Source organism: Mucor velutinosus (assembly GCF_035048745.1).
Source record: "Mucor velutinosus strain NIH1002 chromosome Unknown tig00000165, whole genome shotgun sequence".
Classification (NCBI taxonomy): domain Eukaryota; kingdom Fungi; phylum Mucoromycota; class Mucoromycetes; order Mucorales; family Mucoraceae; genus Mucor; species Mucor velutinosus.
The window spans coordinates 340,228-356,052 of NW_027041913.1; the positions used below are offsets into that span (position 1 = coordinate 340,228).

Genomic DNA, 15,825 nt, shown 5'->3' on the forward strand with positions numbered 1-15,825 from the left:
TTTCGATTTGATTGAACTATTCTGCGATATTCGACTATATAAACTGTGATAATCATCCAGTATTTCCTAATACATTCTTGAAGAACTTTTCAAAGCGCTTCCAATGGTGCTAATTGTAAAAGGTATTTTGAGTAAAGCTACAGAGTGATTTGGTAAAATCTGAAATGAGGTTTTTAGCGAAAATAATCGGATTTTGCATATGAAAGCCTTACAAAAGTGATTTCAGGGTTGCTTTGGATCGAGAGAAGCATTTTGATCTAATATATACCATAATAAAAGTTGTCATTTTCAAGGTGAAAAACGCGAGCGTTTGATTTTCGATGAAAACCATGAGGTACCCCTCATGGTTTTTGGTCGATTTTTGGCCATGTTTTTTTTGGTTCTAAAAAGTTGAGCAAAGGTGTCAGCAAGCAACCGCTTGATGAGAGCAAATGTTTGGTACTACTTTGGCTGTCCAAAGCGGCTTCTAGTGCGAGAAATCACGGCCTAAATGTACCCGGTTTTGGCTGTATTGGACACACTCTTGACTAGAAAAGGGTAATACCAGTATACTGCTTGCCCGTATATGAAGTATCTTACTTGTTTACAGCCGTTGAACATCACGTACAAGTCAGATCCACAGATAATACGAAGGGTTCGTATGTGCAAGAGGAAAGTTATAATGAAAGCAGCAGTATTTTGATAAGCACGGGCAATCGGTAGCGCGAATTGCTGCTGCGTAGGTTGGCTCTCACCAAAGTGGAGCGAAGGTAGAGTGCCATCCGTAGAGTAGACAGACTCCTGTATATTAGAGATACTTGTTCTAGTTTTCGATAAACAAACTCTATTCAGATATACATTGCTATGACATGAAAGCAGTGTTAAAGTAAAAAGATTCGTATTTACATATATCTAAGTTTAAATCTAATTTTATAATGAGAACCATAGTGTTCTGTGCAGATTATAATACAAAATGAAAGCATTCAAACTTAAATTAATCTGTTTGACTTAATGTGTATCTTTTTGTCTTCTAGAATCTGATTGATCTACATTGAAGCTTCTACTTTATTAGAGGAATTTGCCTCGGGTCAGAGCTCGCTGTGCAAAGCCGACCTTGAGCATATAAGGATACTATTGTAACGCAAAAATGAAGCGTTTCGAAGGTTTTTGAGCAAACGGTGGTTGATTCTGGGGTTTAAGTCTAGATAATATGGCAAAGCTTGGAAGCTATTTCCTTTCGCAATTGCCTCAGAAAATATGTACGCCTGGTCCTTTACAATAAGGCATACATTCATAGAAGCTAGCACTGTCATATTTAGACGTATACTCAAATTACTATATATGGTATGTATTATATATGGTAATTCTAGTCTCCAGCTCTATCCCTACTATATTCTAGAATCTGACTCTTTCACAACCATGCACATCTAGGGCATGAAATATCATTTCACTTCCCAGTGCGTTTAAAGCACATCGCCAAGTATAAGGCTACACCACATGACAGTCTATCGTTCAATACAATATTTGTCATATAAAACATGTTAGACACAGCTGATCAATCTAAAATTGCAAGATAGCAAGCCTTGACATTTGTCAAGAGTGTGTGTCAATAAATAACAGCCTCTGATAAATGCGAATTCTCAACCATCAATGTAGTTAGAATTCTACATGCAGTTTTCAGGAATTGAATTAAGAGCTGATGACCATGACAGTGCTAAGGGCCGGTTCATGCGTTTTCATGAAACTTTTATGTCGATTTAGTCATTTTTACTAGTTTGTTGTGACTAGACATCTTCCCATTGCTAGCCCATGAACATAAAATTAGAGCTTCTTGAATTACTAATATCAACCATCTTTTTCTTATATTTATCCCAAAACTATCAACTTAAGAATGACCTCACGTATAATTTTATCTCAACTCAAGAGAGTGGGCACTATGCGGGCTAGCACTGTTTCTCAAGCAATGAACTATGCACCCAAGAGAACATTGCTTACTAAAAATTTGATTTGGGCAAACCGTACGAAGGCACAGCAAGCAACTTCTTTATTAGGACGTCAACAAGGTAAGCATAGCTTGCTCGCTTCAATATAGGAGAGAGCTTGTCATCTAATGTAATCGGTAGTTCGTACCATGTTCATCCAGACAGAACAAACTCCCAATGACGATTCACTCAAGTTCATTCCTGGTGTACCAGTATTGGGCAGCGGTTCAGCCGAGTATTTGGATGTTCGTTCCTCCATGAAATCACCCCTTGCAAAGCAACTATTTCACATTGACGGTATCGCTGGTGTGTTTTTTGGACCTGACTTCATTACAATCTCAAAGGAAGAAAGCGCTGAGTGGCAATTGATGAAACCTGACATCTATGCAGCCATCATGGATCATTTTGCCTCTGGTCAACCCATTGTATACGATGCTGATGACTTAGCTGCCAATGACACTGCCATTCACCCTGACGATTCAGAAGAAGTTCAAATGATTAAAGAACTACTCGATACACGTATCCGTCCTTCTATCCAAGAAGATGGTGGTGATATTGAATACTGTGGATTTGAAAATGGTATCGTTCAGCTCAAATTGAAGGGTAGTTGCAGAGGTTGTGATAGCTCAACCATCACACTTAAAAATGGTATTGAGAACATGTTGATGCACTATATCCCAGAAGTGCAAGGTGTCGAGCAAGTCATTGATGAAAATGAAGAAATCTCTCTTCAAGAATTTGACAAACTCGAAAAGAAATTGGGCGAAAAATAAACATGTAGCAATGTAGCTTCTCTAGAAATTTGTATAATAAACAACAATGTGATCCTTTATTCCTTTTCCAAGTTAATAGCGTTGCCGAATTTAGCATATAAGTCTTTCTTCAATTGCTCCATCTTTTCTTGAACCACATCGATTTGGTGTTTGACATCTTCGAGTGCTAAGCCAAGTTTCTCTGAGTCCTTCTCGACTTTTTCAATTGCTTCTGACGCACTAACATGCACAAAAGCATCACCAATCTTGTATCTAATTGCCTCATCCTCATCTGCCAATTCAAGTTCCATAGCAACATCGTCTAAGTACTCTTTTTCTTGCTACAACATCCCGGATATGCTTGTCAATCTCAGTTTTCCTCAGCTCATATCTGCTTCTTACAAACCTTGAGTTTTTCATATTGATCCTCGAGATCATCTATTTTGGCATTATATTGACTAAACTCGTTGATACGTTGTTGATCGACCCAGGAGACTTCAACATCACCACCAGTCTCCTCTTTTTCATTTAACTATTATCGGTTTTGTTTATAAAAATCGGCTTCACTATACACGCTAGAGCCTCTAAAACATACCATTCTAATATTTGACATTCTATGGTATCTTTTTTCTTTTGCAAGGTGAATATAAACAAGACAGAAGAAGTTGAAAAGTAGGTTACGCGCCTTTTATTAACTTTCAGATGAAGCATTTCTTTCAATAACCGCTTACTATCAAGCCACCTTTACAAGGCAGATAATGGAGCCTCTGTTCTGCGCTTGACTTTAGCAAGGAAACTGCCCTTTGCTACGGTCAAGGTAATGTATTGCCTCAAGTTATTGGCTTCCTCCATCTCTTTTGGGATTGGCTTTATCGCGTAATACTTGAAAAAGTTGGCCAAAGCAAGACGCAATTCTTGCAGTGCAAAATTCTTGCCAATACAGTTTCTTGATCTGGGCACAGTGAGAATACTGTCAATAATCGAGATGGCCAACTTACCCTGCACTGAATGTGAAAAGGCAATCGTGATCTATAACTTGATTGTAAGCATCCTCTCCTGGAATCCATCTTTCAGGAATGAATTTGGAAGCATTTGGCCAGTATGCATTGTTGTTGTGAGCATGATACAAGTTTGCAGTAACTGTAATCTAATGGAAAAGCATATCAGTAAGCCTAACATTAAGCAAAAATTTAAATAAGCATTTACATCCTTGGGCAAGACCAACTCGCCTCTCAAATTGATTTCCTTTTCGGTTCTTCGCTGCAACCCAACGCCAGGTACAGGGCAAAGACGTAACGTTTCGTGAATTACGCCATTCAGATAGGGCAACGCCTTCAGCTGCCCATTGTAAAATAGCTCTGTTCCCTCCATGAAAGCAAGGGTATCAATCTCTTGATGAAGCTTTTCCATTTTATCTGGATTACGAAGCAATTCGATCAAAGCAAATCCAAGTGTATTACCGGTTGTATCTGATCCAGCTGTTAAAAACAGGAATGTTTCTCTCACCAAGTCCCTTGTAGTCATGCATTTCTCCGGATCAGAATCGTTTTGCATGTCCACCATGGCTTGCAGTATGTCATCTCTCTTTTCACCGCTACCTATTCGTTTCTCATAGATTCCCTTGACAAACTATATTGTGTATTAGCGGCTTTCACACTATATCCTGAAACATGCAGTTTTACATTTATGATCTTTGGGTTGGGGCCTTTGATAAACATCTTTAGGAAAGCTGGATAAGCAGCTACATAAGCTCCTAATTTCATTCGTAGCATCACAAGTTTGGGTATAGGATGTGTGCCATCTTCAAGCATATGAAAAGTCTCTCCAAAGGCTGTTTCTCCAATGATATCTAGTGCAGTGCAAGACATGATCCGCCAAAGGTCAACTGTTCCGTAGCCCTCTTCATCAATAGTGCTTTGTATATCTTTCTGTACCTGATCAATCATACTCTTTGAAACACTCTTCATGTATGGCTCCAATGAGTTGAGATACTTGATTGAGAAAGCATGGGCAGCCATCTTTCTCTAATGCTCATGTAAGTGCACAAATCAATATCAGACCAGGTGATTGCTTACTTGCCTTTTTTTTGTGAACCTCTCTGTTCTCGGTGCTGAGCATGGTCTCTCCACTCTCTGATAACGCATTTGAGATGAAGATGTTCTTTGTACAGCGGGATTACTTACTTCTTAGGAACGCATAGATGGGTCCTTTAGGTAGGTCATCATGAACCAGAATCTGCTTTATCATATCCTTGTCCGCGACTGAAATGCTTTTGGGGCCTGTGCGTACAATTGCACCATGAATATCATGCAATTTCTTCAGGCTAGCAAACCTATGATCAACTTGAGTGCGTGCACTTTACGCTTTGATATTCTAACTTCAAATACTTTACAATGTGCCTGTTGGCATGTCGTAAATTAGGCTTGGTAAACCCATGAACTTGGCGACGAATGGGCCTGGCACCTTGCTCAACGGTCCAAAGAATGCGACATACAATTTCTGTTAAGCATTTATGATTAGTTTTGATCATGTATACCACAAGGAGGTACTTGCCTGGATTCCTGAATAAATCACATACGAGGCGGCAGCAATTTTACAAGCGCTTTTGAGGTAGCCCTGGTTTGTGGAGTAATGCCGAAGAATAGTATGATACAGTAGACTCAATCGCTGTATAACAACTTCACCGCGATTTTGCATTACAAGTAAAGTTTGGTGGAAGAGAATAAAGGCAAAAGAAAAGAGAAAACCTCCTTGTTGTTTAGATACTGAGTTGTAGTATCCTTGCATACGATTTTGTTGATCTTCATGCAAAGTGATGCACCAACTAAATACGTCATGTATAGATACTATCATCAGTTGTAGGCTTGCATCAGTTAGGAAGACACAGTGCATGTGTTTCAAGAGGATCACTACTGGGCTAAAAATATATAAAATAGCATGCTTGATTTCCTGAAAATGGCCTCATTCCTATGATCCTTGTGGGCAATATTGAGCGTTTGCAAAGCAAAACTGGCGAAATTGCAAGATGCCAGCACACCATTGAAATTAAGTCAAGATCAAACAACTAATCGATAGTAATTAGCCCTGGTGCATGGAGAACTGAGTGCTACACGGCGATAAAATGGATATAAGAGATTTATTACATATTTACATATTAGACATAGTATATTAATTTTTGGATCTCTGTGAAAAGGACGATCTTCTAGAAATTGGAAGGTAGGTGACACTCTCATCATCCGAGTCATCCATTTGCACCGAGTTATTTGCTTCATTGCTAGTGCGGGTATTGTTAGGGCGATACAGACTGCCTGGACTATGTACATGTTCCGGAACTTGAGGTGTAAGAATAGTGATGGCGGTGTGCTTCTTGGGGACATCTCTATCGATGTTATCTCCTAAGGGTGGTGTCTCTGAGCTGTAAGTTTCTTCAATGACTGTAGGTGGTGATTGTTTGCGGCCGATAATGGTATCCATCTTTGGGATGCGTAACACTTGGTTACCTTTCTCACTAGTGATGGTGAGAGTTCGTGTGGCAATTGAACCCAAAAAGTAGAGGGGTATGGTTACGCCATGTGCAATCACTGATCCCAGTACCATGAAATAGATGACAGGCTCAAGGAGCGCACGTGCGTGAGCGTTTGGACCATCTTCAGGGAGAGCTTCGAGAGCAACTGTGTAATAGAAGATAGCGCCTACACCAATAGGACCGAACCAACCGGTGAAAACTGCTTCACGCCAGTTGTGAATAGTAGGAATCCATTTATACAGGGTAAGAACGATGGGTAGACGTCTAAGCACTAAGACCAAGATGGCCAATACGACGAGTCTCCAGACTGTGATTTGAAGTTCATCGCTTGAAAAGGCAGACCAAGGCTATTAATGAGAGTGTTAATGACATTACTTGCACTTGCTAGACTTGATCAACATACCATCGTCAAACCAATATAAACGAAAATACTAAGATTGAGCAAAATGTCTACAACCTCCATCAAATGTGCCTTTTCTGTTTCAATACGAAACCAATCATTCCAAGTAAATGAGTTTCCCGCGACAAAGCAGGCCAGCAAATCGTCGCTACCAATGAGGCCTACAGTGCCCATTAAGAAGAGCTATATGTTGGTCAGTCTAATGCCTCATGTATAAATGCCTTGTATACGTACAGCCAATGCAACTGCAAATACGAGAAAGGACTCCTTATCGATAAATCTTCTTTGCTCTGCGTATTTGAGCAGCTTGCGAGCAACAAAACCAGCAACCAAGCCGATAACGATGGATAGCAAGACGTTGTAAGCCATGATCCAATAAGCCCACTTGCCAATAGCTGGTCCAACATCCATTTGCAGCAGATAGATGGCCAGAAACAAGAACGGGTATCCGAGACCATCGTTTGCACCACTGATAAACAATTAGTTCAAGTTTCAGTCATCAAAACTTCAAATTACCTTTCGCAAGAAATGATATGACGCACATGGGTTGGCACATGCTTCTCAGCAAATTTACCCTGAACGATAGAGTTGGCGAGTACTGGGTCAGTAGGCGTGAAGCAAGCAGCAATCATTAGTGCTTCCAGCTATAACGACATGTTTAGTATTATTAACAAGCAAACAAAGAGATGAAACCTACAAAATTGAGCCCAGGGATGAGGGCCCACACAAGCAGGCCGCTAATGATCCACATAAACAACATGACAGGTCCCAGCAAAATGAGAATTGAGCGAAGTTCCTTTCGCAAGTAGGCTTTTGGCAGAGCAACGCCCGCTGCCATGACTTGGATAGCAATGACAATGCGGGTAAATTCGTGCGTAATCATAGGCTCATCGCCCCACTTGTGAATGTCGATGAATTGAGCGCACACAGGCCCGAAAATGATACCACATACAAGGGCAACAGCTATGCAGATGGTTAGATGTTGGGTAATTTACATGCTTATGCAGGGCTTACATGCTTCTGACAGATAGAGCCTCTCCTTGATGACCAGCGAGCAGAGGCCGTATAACAATATGAATCCTCCGAGAATGGCAGCGACAATAGAGACAATGTCCGACATGAATAGTTAAAGATGTGAAGAGTGTTAGGTGAAAATGATGAATTGACGAGTGAAATAAGGTTGAATAGATAAAAATCTCATGGATTTGATTTCAAGTGATGTCTAGTAAACACGGATACCGATAGTTTCGATCTGATTTGCTTTGAAAATACTGCTGTTCACAACTGATCTACGGAAATTCTGGAGCTTCCAACTCTTCTTTTTTTTTTGAGCCTTATATATATTCTTTTTCTTCATCATTTCAAGTTGTCACATGTATTTCCTTATCCAGATGCTTGTATTACTCATTCACCATTTGCGCCAATTTTGCGAGCTCTTTCATAGGTTGTGATCTTTCGGCAAACAAACGGGCGGTTTCTGTATTTGTGTGAAATCATTTATTGTAACTCGCTAATGCAGTAAAATGTAGACTATTGATATTTCCATTGCGTGATGACATCTCACTTCTCCATTTGCATACATGACCCAATCGCACAGACGGGCTTCTATCGGTAGTATCTCGATCTGTGTGCTGCTTCATACCGTTCCCAATTTCTCTCTCGGGATCGATAGTATGACGGTGGTGAGAGTGGTGGTGGAGGCGAAACGTTGTAGTGGCGATATCTGAGCTCGGGCGGTGGAGGAGGTGGTGAGTGTCGGATGCGGTCACTGTATGGGTAGTAGCCAGCATAGCGTTCATATGGAGGATAGCGGCGGTAAGGCGGAGGTGAAGGTGAGCGATGATGGTATCGATAATCATCATAGTAGAGATCACGGGGAGGCGGTGGTGGCAATGGTGAGCGTGAGCGAGAGCGTCTGCTTATGTATCCCGAACGATGGCTGCTGTGTAATATCTCTAACTTGGATCTTTTTTCTTGAGACACCTCCCGGTTACTATAGCTCATTCGACGCTCGGTGGATTGCAATGTCATTTTTGTGGATTTAGTTGCACATTTGGATTTTTGGCCATTTTCTGTATTTGTATTAGTGGATATGGATACATCATTTTTTGTTGGCACTTGAGCTTTAGTGTCGTCTTTCTCTTTCGCATGATGAAGATGTCTATTCACGGCAGTTGCTTTTTCTGCATCGTTGCTGGATGTACTGGCAGTAGGCGCTGACTTGGATCTGGGCTGGGATTGCTTTGGTAAAGCATCGCTAGGTATCTTGTCGGGCCGACTACTACGATCAGATCCAGTGCGAGTAGGATGAGTGATAGTAGGGTTACTAGCATGATCCGTTTTAGCATGATTCACAGTAGTATGGGTGTTTGTAGTTGAAGAGGCTGTGCGGGTGCTGGCAGTTGACGCACAGGTTGCTACAGGCGTTGCAGCCGCACTCTTGGGTATCTCCCATACACTTTCACGAGTGACAGAATTGTAGAAATACGGCCGTCCGTCGTCTGCCGCGTGCCTGACCCATACCTCCTTCAATTCCCTGTCTACCTTCTCAATCTCCTCTCGTTCCACTGTTGACAATCTCTTGTGCTGTTTCTGCGTGGTAACATGGTCCTCTTCATCGTCTGATTCATTGCCCCAGTCTGCTTGCATTATTCGTTCTTCATCGTCTTCAATGTCAAGAGAAATGACAGGCTCTTTTGCTGGTATCACCTTTTCTGGATAGCCAAGGACAATCTCGTCTCTGTTGATTAACAATTTGTTGCTATACGCCGAGTCCCTTGAGGCATTGGATATATCTTTTTCACGCTCGCTGGCTCTTGAACCGGATTGCCTATGGGAGTCGTAGTTATCGCTTGCATACCTCGTTTGCCGCCTTGCATCAGAGTATTTATATCCGTTTTCTGTAGAAGTTTTATGATACGAACTATTCATTGTATTGTGGAAAAAAAGGGGGGGAGAGAGATTTACAAAGGGCCAAGGAAGAGTTACAGAAGAAAGTTAAAAAAAAAAGTGGTTGAATTCTGCCACTTCAAGGAGAGGAGAGAGGGCTCCTCTCCAATTAAAATACTCTAATATGATTTGGTGCGTTGCAATCCCTCTTTTTCTCACTTTCCAAAACCCATCGGCTTACCATGAAGCGAAGTTTGCAGCCTCAACGATTACCACCTCTCAACGTAGCAGCACGCATGGAGCCAGAGAACACACACAAGCACACTGAAGCAGACATGGCAAATCACTTTCAAGCAGCTGGTTCTACCCAGCAATCTGCCACACCGTCAAAATCCACAGCTCAATTCATTGAGGCTGCTCAGACTATTCTCTTCACTGCTTGCTCGTTGCAACGCACTGTAGGTCGCTGTATCGGTCGCATAGGAAACGAAAGCTTACATGCTGCATTCGCTCCCCTCCTTCATAAAGTAAAAGCTAGTACAGAGAAGCTAATAACCGTGCTGGATGTGATTGAGAAGCGATCCACGTACGAGCTATGCAACGAGCTGATTCAAGCAACTTCGGCGTGCATTTCTATCCTCAAAGAGCTGTGCTGGACACTGCGAACAAGGTTGTCGACGCTTGTTCAAGGCTTGGATGCGAAATTCTCGAGAAACCTGCTGATGAATCTGTACAGCGCAACTGTCGATATGAAGGACGCTTGGCAAGTGATTAGCCCTTATTTGTCTGTAGAACCTGCTCAGACACTGACATCATTTATGCAGCACACCAAGATGAACGCAGCGACCCCTACGACACCACTGAGGAATAGATCACAGAGCGAGTTGGCAGCATCTGCTCACTCGCCCATGACCTCGCCTTTAGCATCGCCCAACGTCAAAGGCGACAATACACAATTATACACACATTTGCGCAATGCGGTGACCAGTTCATTGCACGTACTGAATACACTCAAACAGTCCATTGAAGAAACAGTGCAGGGCACCAAGATTCCTGCTAGTTTGGAGAGGAAACTGAATGAATTACTGCGACAAACACAATATGCCACCGAATTATCACATCGACTAGACAAAAATGTGGAGGCCAACATGGGAAGCAACAAGGAAGATCTACTATTACTACCAACAAGGAAAGAGTCAAGTAGGCGTATATGGGAGGACACAAGCATCTATCTAAAGGCCATTGTCAGTGTCATGTCGTTCATTCGCTCTATTTCCACCGAGGAGGAGTTTGTGTGGCCCAAATCAATCAAGCAAGGATGTCTGTATGTGACGAGAATGACAGCAGAAGTAGCCAAGTTATGGAACAGCAGCAGTACATTTGCAGAGGATGGTTTCTTTTTAGGCCGACAAGAAAGAAGCTCCAGCGTATCTGAGCAGCCATCATCGCCTTACTGCACTTCACCAGCGAGCACCATCGATATACCCAGAAATACTCAAGTCACCCGTGCCCCTCTCGATTATTAATTTCTTCTTTTCCTCTTCCTCTTCTTCTTCCCTTTCACCTACAATAAAATGAACCATCATCATGTCACTTGTATTCACTCGACAACTACACTATAAGAGACTACCCAACTACAATGGCTGGTGGACACAGATATTGAAGCAAGCGACAAATCCAATAGAGCAATCCATGCAGGAACCAAGTACAACCAGGCGAAAAGTGCCATTACCTATACCCTTTGCTGAAGTGATTGAACCTACACAACCGATCATCACCAATATAAAGAAACCCAAAGTGTTTGTTCATCTACATGGGACGCCAATTGAACTTCCTGAGAAGCCCGAACCCCCTGAAAATTGTTGCATGAGGTAGGCATTTAGAACTCGAAATGTAATGTAATGGCAAAGGTGCTAATCATTGTGTGCTATAGTGGCTGCGCTCATTGGTAATTATTTCTTGTTGTTCTGTTCTTCAAGCTCACAGGCTAACATCTTCTTAATATTATAGTGTGTGGGATATGTATCAGGAAGACATGGAGGAATATGCAAAGAGGAAAAAAGAGATCAAGAATCAGTTTTTGGATGCTAGAGAGCCGTTACCTAGAGAATTAGATCCTTCAAACAATGTAGACGATGCTGTAGAGGAGATGGATCCATCGATGAAAGCGTTTCTGGAGATGGAGAGGAAACTTAATAGTAAATAAATTGTATATATTTTATTTCATTAAAATCTATAATATTGCAAATTTTGAGAGAGAAAAGCGAGGGTGTATATATGAGAGGAGACAGAGCAAGATGTTGTTAGTGATTAAGGGAGGAAAGATATATAAATAATGGAAATGGGATGATGATGATACTACGACAGAAAACTACCAATTTTTAACTCCAAACATCCTCTTGGTAGCGACCTGTGTTTCTCAAGTTCTTGACATAATCGTGAGCCTTCTCCTCCTCAAGGCCACCAAATTGCTGGGCAAAACGAACGAATGTTTGGTTCACATCACGAGCCATGACCTTGGCATCACCGCAAACATAAACATAAGCGCCCTTTTCCAATAAATCCCACATCTCGGGTCCATTCTCCATTAAACGGTGTTGAACGTATACCTTTTGCGCTGTTTCACGAGAGAATGCTGTAATAATACGAGATGGCTCACCCAATGTCTCAAATAACTCGGGCCACTCCTCTTCATACAAGAAGTCTTCGGCAGAATTACGACAACCAAAGTAGAGAATTGTGGGGCCAATAGGTTTACCCTCCTTCTTTTGAAGAGCACGCTCTCTGATAAAACCACGGAATGGAGCAACACCAGTGCCGGGACCTACCATGATGACAGGAACAGTAGGGTTTCTGGGCAACTTGAATTGAGATCGACGGATATGTACAGGAACACGAGCCACGTTAGATTCGGCATCGTAGAGACAATTACGAGGGCCAGTAATGCTGTAGTGAGGGAAAGAAGCATCAGGTTCAATGCCGTTGATGGATTCGTGAAGACGCCAGAGGTAGTTGGTATTGACGCCGTAAACAGTGCGAGGAGAGGCAGTTTCAGGAGTATATTGCAGGGTAACAACAGTAACGGTAATTTTCTTGGGGCTCTCCTTTGATGAAGAAGAGATAGAGTAATAACGGGGCTGGAGACGAGAAACGCTCTCGACAATCAAGTCGAATGGCACAGAAGAGAAGCTGCCTTCCACGTCCAGAGACTCTGATTCAGCCAGCATCTCCAAGACTTCGCCCAAGTTGCGGGTAACATCGCCCACACGCACACGGTACTCATCCTTATCAGTAGCCAGCTTGCGTAAAATATCCTTTGACTTTTCAGTAGGTGCATATTCAATCAAAGACATCAATGTTTGACGAGAGACAGCAGCACAGATATCGAGGTAGTGACGGAAAATGGCGCGGTAAGTGGTAGGTACGGGGAATGGGAACTGCTTGGAAGCAGCAGCATCCAGGGCTTGAACACGAATCACGGTATCAAGCTTGTCAGATAAACCAAGGACCTTGGCAAGTCTTTCGATCTCAACTTCGTTGTTTGTGGGCCAAATAGCAACATGATCGCCTGTTTGATAAGTCAAGTTGGAGTCGGAAATGTCGATTTCCATATGAAGGCAATGACGGTCGCCACCCTTGAACAAATCAGTTGAGGTAATGGGTGCATTGTAAGGGCGTTTGGCATCGTAGACTACTCGACTGTGATGTAATGAAATGGTATCAGCATCGACCGATCATCTGGCACACGCATCACAAGTACTTACGCTCCTTCTTTGAGCCATTCGCTCAGTTCACCAACATAGATTTTGGCTTTATCGAATTCAGTCAACTCTTCAATAGCAAAAGAAGGTTGTCTAGGACCGGAAGAAGTGCTGTTTTCATCAACACCCAAAGCCTCACAAAAAGCAGGCCACATCTCCTCTTGCCATGCCAAGAAATCTTCTTCCAATGAACCATCATCATCACCTTCACCACGCTCACCAATTCTCTTTGCACCCATGGAAGTTAAACGCTTGTCGATGTTTCTGATAACTTCATTGTAGTGCTCATATGTCTTGTTACCGAGACCAAATGCAACGTAACGCAAATTCTTCAGTGGAGCTTCTTCGTCTTCGGCTTCAGAGAATTGAGGCTGTTCATCAGACACAAGATCCCAGAAATCAACAGCATTGTCAGTAGGTTCACCTTCACCATAAGTTGCCATGACAAAAAAGACCAAGAAATCTTCAGGAACGGTATCCAGATAGCTCATGTCGTATTGCTCGATGTCGGCAGCCATTGAACTGACGCCATACTTTTGTGAACATTCTTTTGCGAGACGAGAAGCGTAGTCCTCGGCTGTGCCTGTTTGAGAACCATAAAAGAAGATGACTCTACGTCCCTGATAAATAAGCGGCCATGTGAGTTGATTTCTTGCTGATACATGACTGAAAATTACTTACCTGTTGTTGCATCACTTTAACAAAGTTACGTTCTTTCTTTGGTGGGCCTGTCTTTGCATCAGAAGCAGGCTTAATTTCAGGCTTGTTTGACTTGAATAATTTGTCAGCGATTTGATGTCTGGCAAACCAAGCAATGGTACCAAGACCGATGGTACCCAAGAATATGATGTCTAATGAGTCTAATAAATGTTGAGATGATCGAGTCATATCAAATAGTAATAGATGTTTGTGTAAACCAAAAGAAAAAAAAAAGAGAGATGTAAAGGGGTTGCTCTTTTTGCTGGCTCTTATATATTAATTTGTTTTACATTCTGTCGTCCTCTCCGCCTAAATCAAACAATCGGCTAACCCCCCATCCCCCCACACACATACACAAACCCGGGCAAGCTCATATTCGGGCCACATGGGGCCGATTGGTTATAGTTTTCACATGGTAAACAACCAGCTTACCACCTAGTGACGTTCCCCTCATATTCAACCATTCATGAACACATACAAAATGCCAAATGCTGGAGATTGAAAAGGTCTAATAAAAGCTTGTGTCATCGTGATTGAACTCTTTTATTGAATTACTCAACTATATACGTATGAACGTTTGATGTCGTTTTCTCTTTTCCTACAAATAAGATATTGCGCAGGCAGCAGATAAAGTTCTCCTTATGTCCCCGCAATCTATAAAGGAAATGTCTCGGGCAAAAATATATCAATTTGAATTGAAAAGATCTGATAACCAAAACAAAAAAACTTTTGTGTGTCATTGTAGTTTTACCTAATAAGGGATCCTTGATAGAGTTATTTCCTTGATCCCATGGCTTTTACGTGGTTTGTCTGTATGAGATTCTATGGTAAATGGTTTTGTAGAAAAGCATGTCTGTGGATATGGAAAAGTACATGTTGCGTTTTCCATCTACCGAAGTCGCAAGAAATGATACCAATCGGAACCAATGTTGCGGTTTGCTCCTTTCTCTTTCTGCTGGTGAAAGAGCCCATCATATTGTATTGGCGTAAATTTGGAAGTCCTGCGCTGATCCCGCTGATATGATTATATTACATGAAAAGATTTTATATCGATATACAGGGATACAATGAGGGTTAAATGCTATTTGATTGCACTAAACACTCACTACCATGCGTGCTGATGTAGCAGATAATGTATTATTCTGTATGAATTGGGCCCATTATTGCACAGGGCAGCAAGTGTTGATGTATGCCAGTAACATTCCTGGTCGTTATTTTCAGAAAAAGGTAACAAGATGAAAGCCATGTATTTGTAAACTAATAATTCAGCCAGTTTCTTGAAATTACTTGTCATATTGATGTGTAAGTGTGAAGAATTGCATGCAAACAATGGCTCGTCAAACATTTTGTGGCGGGAAGGAAGCACACTACTAAGAGAGCATTGCAAATCCTATATAATGTCTCCTAACTGATCAAATTAGCATCTGATCTGAGTAATGCTGGCTAAACGGTGATATCAATACAGTGATTTAAATCGTCCACAAAAGAAAAAGAGTTACTGTCGCTACTACTTAGTATTTGACATTTATGCGCATTTAGCCATGGCTGCCCAGCACGAGTAGTGGATCCTAACCTAAAAGTTCAAGAGGTAGAGGACCACAGTATCGCATGATTTAGACACTGAAATCAGTCTATTGTTTTATCGCGTTTATTCAATATACCATTAATACATTGATTCCCTCAGCTCAACCTATTCTTATGATATTCACATTGATACTTCGCTGTTCAAGTTTCTACCGTTTGGATGGAAACCATTTATAAATGGCTTGTAAACGTGGATTTAACCCTTCTACGGTATTCCATGTCTGGACACATAGTACACTTGCACTATCTCTTA

General features: G+C 41.8%; 8 protein-coding genes across 8 annotated transcripts; 3 read left to right on the forward strand and 5 right to left on the reverse strand.

The window, feature by feature from the left end:
* Positions 1 to 1,870: 1,870 nt before the first annotated feature.
* Positions 1,871 to 2,734, forward strand: ATC70_003040 (uncharacterized protein; the record flags this gene model as incomplete). The annotated part of the gene is made up of 2 exons (XM_064822408.1): positions 1,871 to 2,042; positions 2,103 to 2,734. The coding sequence occupies 2 exons, from the start codon at positions 1,871 to 1,873 to the stop codon at positions 2,732 to 2,734; spliced, it is 804 nt and encodes a 267-aa protein (XP_064679008.1).
* A 56-nt stretch (positions 2,735 to 2,790) lies between these two features.
* On the reverse strand, positions 2,791 to 3,326 carry ATC70_003041 (uncharacterized protein; the record flags this gene model as incomplete). Its single annotated transcript, XM_064822409.1, has 3 exons — positions 2,791 to 3,054; positions 3,120 to 3,245; positions 3,309 to 3,326. 3 exons carry the CDS (start codon positions 3,324 to 3,326, stop codon positions 2,791 to 2,793), a joined length of 408 nt encoding a protein of 135 aa, XP_064679009.1.
* A 131-nt stretch (positions 3,327 to 3,457) lies between these two features.
* Positions 3,458 to 5,410, reverse strand: TRM61 (tRNA (adenine-N(1)-)-methyltransferase catalytic subunit trm61; the record flags this gene model as incomplete). The annotated part of the gene is made up of 8 exons (XM_064822410.1): positions 3,458 to 3,665; positions 3,712 to 3,860; positions 3,920 to 4,342; positions 4,396 to 4,737; positions 4,793 to 4,845; positions 4,897 to 5,045; positions 5,106 to 5,212; positions 5,267 to 5,410. 8 exons carry the CDS (start codon positions 5,408 to 5,410, stop codon positions 3,458 to 3,460), a joined length of 1,575 nt encoding a protein of 524 aa, XP_064679010.1.
* A 471-nt stretch (positions 5,411 to 5,881) lies between these two features.
* Positions 5,882 to 7,759, reverse strand: VMA6 (H(+)-transporting V0 sector ATPase subunit d; the record flags this gene model as incomplete). The annotated part of the gene is made up of 6 exons (XM_064822411.1): positions 5,882 to 6,586; positions 6,643 to 6,822; positions 6,874 to 7,108; positions 7,156 to 7,283; positions 7,337 to 7,602; positions 7,654 to 7,759. The coding sequence occupies 6 exons, from the start codon at positions 7,757 to 7,759 to the stop codon at positions 5,882 to 5,884; spliced, it is 1,620 nt and encodes a 539-aa protein (XP_064679011.1).
* Positions 7,760 to 8,244: 485 nt separating this feature from the next.
* ATC70_003044 (Importin N-terminal domain-containing protein) lies at positions 8,245 to 9,570 on the reverse strand (the record flags this gene model as incomplete). The annotated part of the gene is made up of 1 exon (XM_064822412.1): positions 8,245 to 9,570. One exon carries the CDS (start codon positions 9,568 to 9,570, stop codon positions 8,245 to 8,247), a length of 1,326 nt encoding a protein of 441 aa, XP_064679012.1.
* A 200-nt stretch (positions 9,571 to 9,770) lies between these two features.
* On the forward strand, positions 9,771 to 11,054 carry ATC70_003045 (uncharacterized protein; the record flags this gene model as incomplete). The annotated part of the gene is made up of 1 exon (XM_064822413.1): positions 9,771 to 11,054. The coding sequence occupies one exon, from the start codon at positions 9,771 to 9,773 to the stop codon at positions 11,052 to 11,054; it is 1,284 nt and encodes a 427-aa protein (XP_064679013.1).
* Positions 11,055 to 11,115: 61 nt separating this feature from the next.
* ATC70_003046 (uncharacterized protein) lies at positions 11,116 to 11,734 on the forward strand (the record flags this gene model as incomplete). The annotated part of the gene is made up of 3 exons (XM_064822414.1): positions 11,116 to 11,399; positions 11,462 to 11,476; positions 11,539 to 11,734. 3 exons carry the CDS (start codon positions 11,116 to 11,118, stop codon positions 11,732 to 11,734), a joined length of 495 nt encoding a protein of 164 aa, XP_064679014.1.
* Positions 11,735 to 11,909: 175 nt separating this feature from the next.
* On the reverse strand, positions 11,910 to 14,177 carry ATC70_003047 (uncharacterized protein; the record flags this gene model as incomplete). The annotated part of the gene is made up of 3 exons (XM_064822415.1): positions 11,910 to 13,227; positions 13,293 to 13,909; positions 13,971 to 14,177. 3 exons carry the CDS (start codon positions 14,175 to 14,177, stop codon positions 11,910 to 11,912), a joined length of 2,142 nt encoding a protein of 713 aa, XP_064679015.1.
* Between the last annotated feature and the right edge of the window lie 1,648 nt (positions 14,178 to 15,825).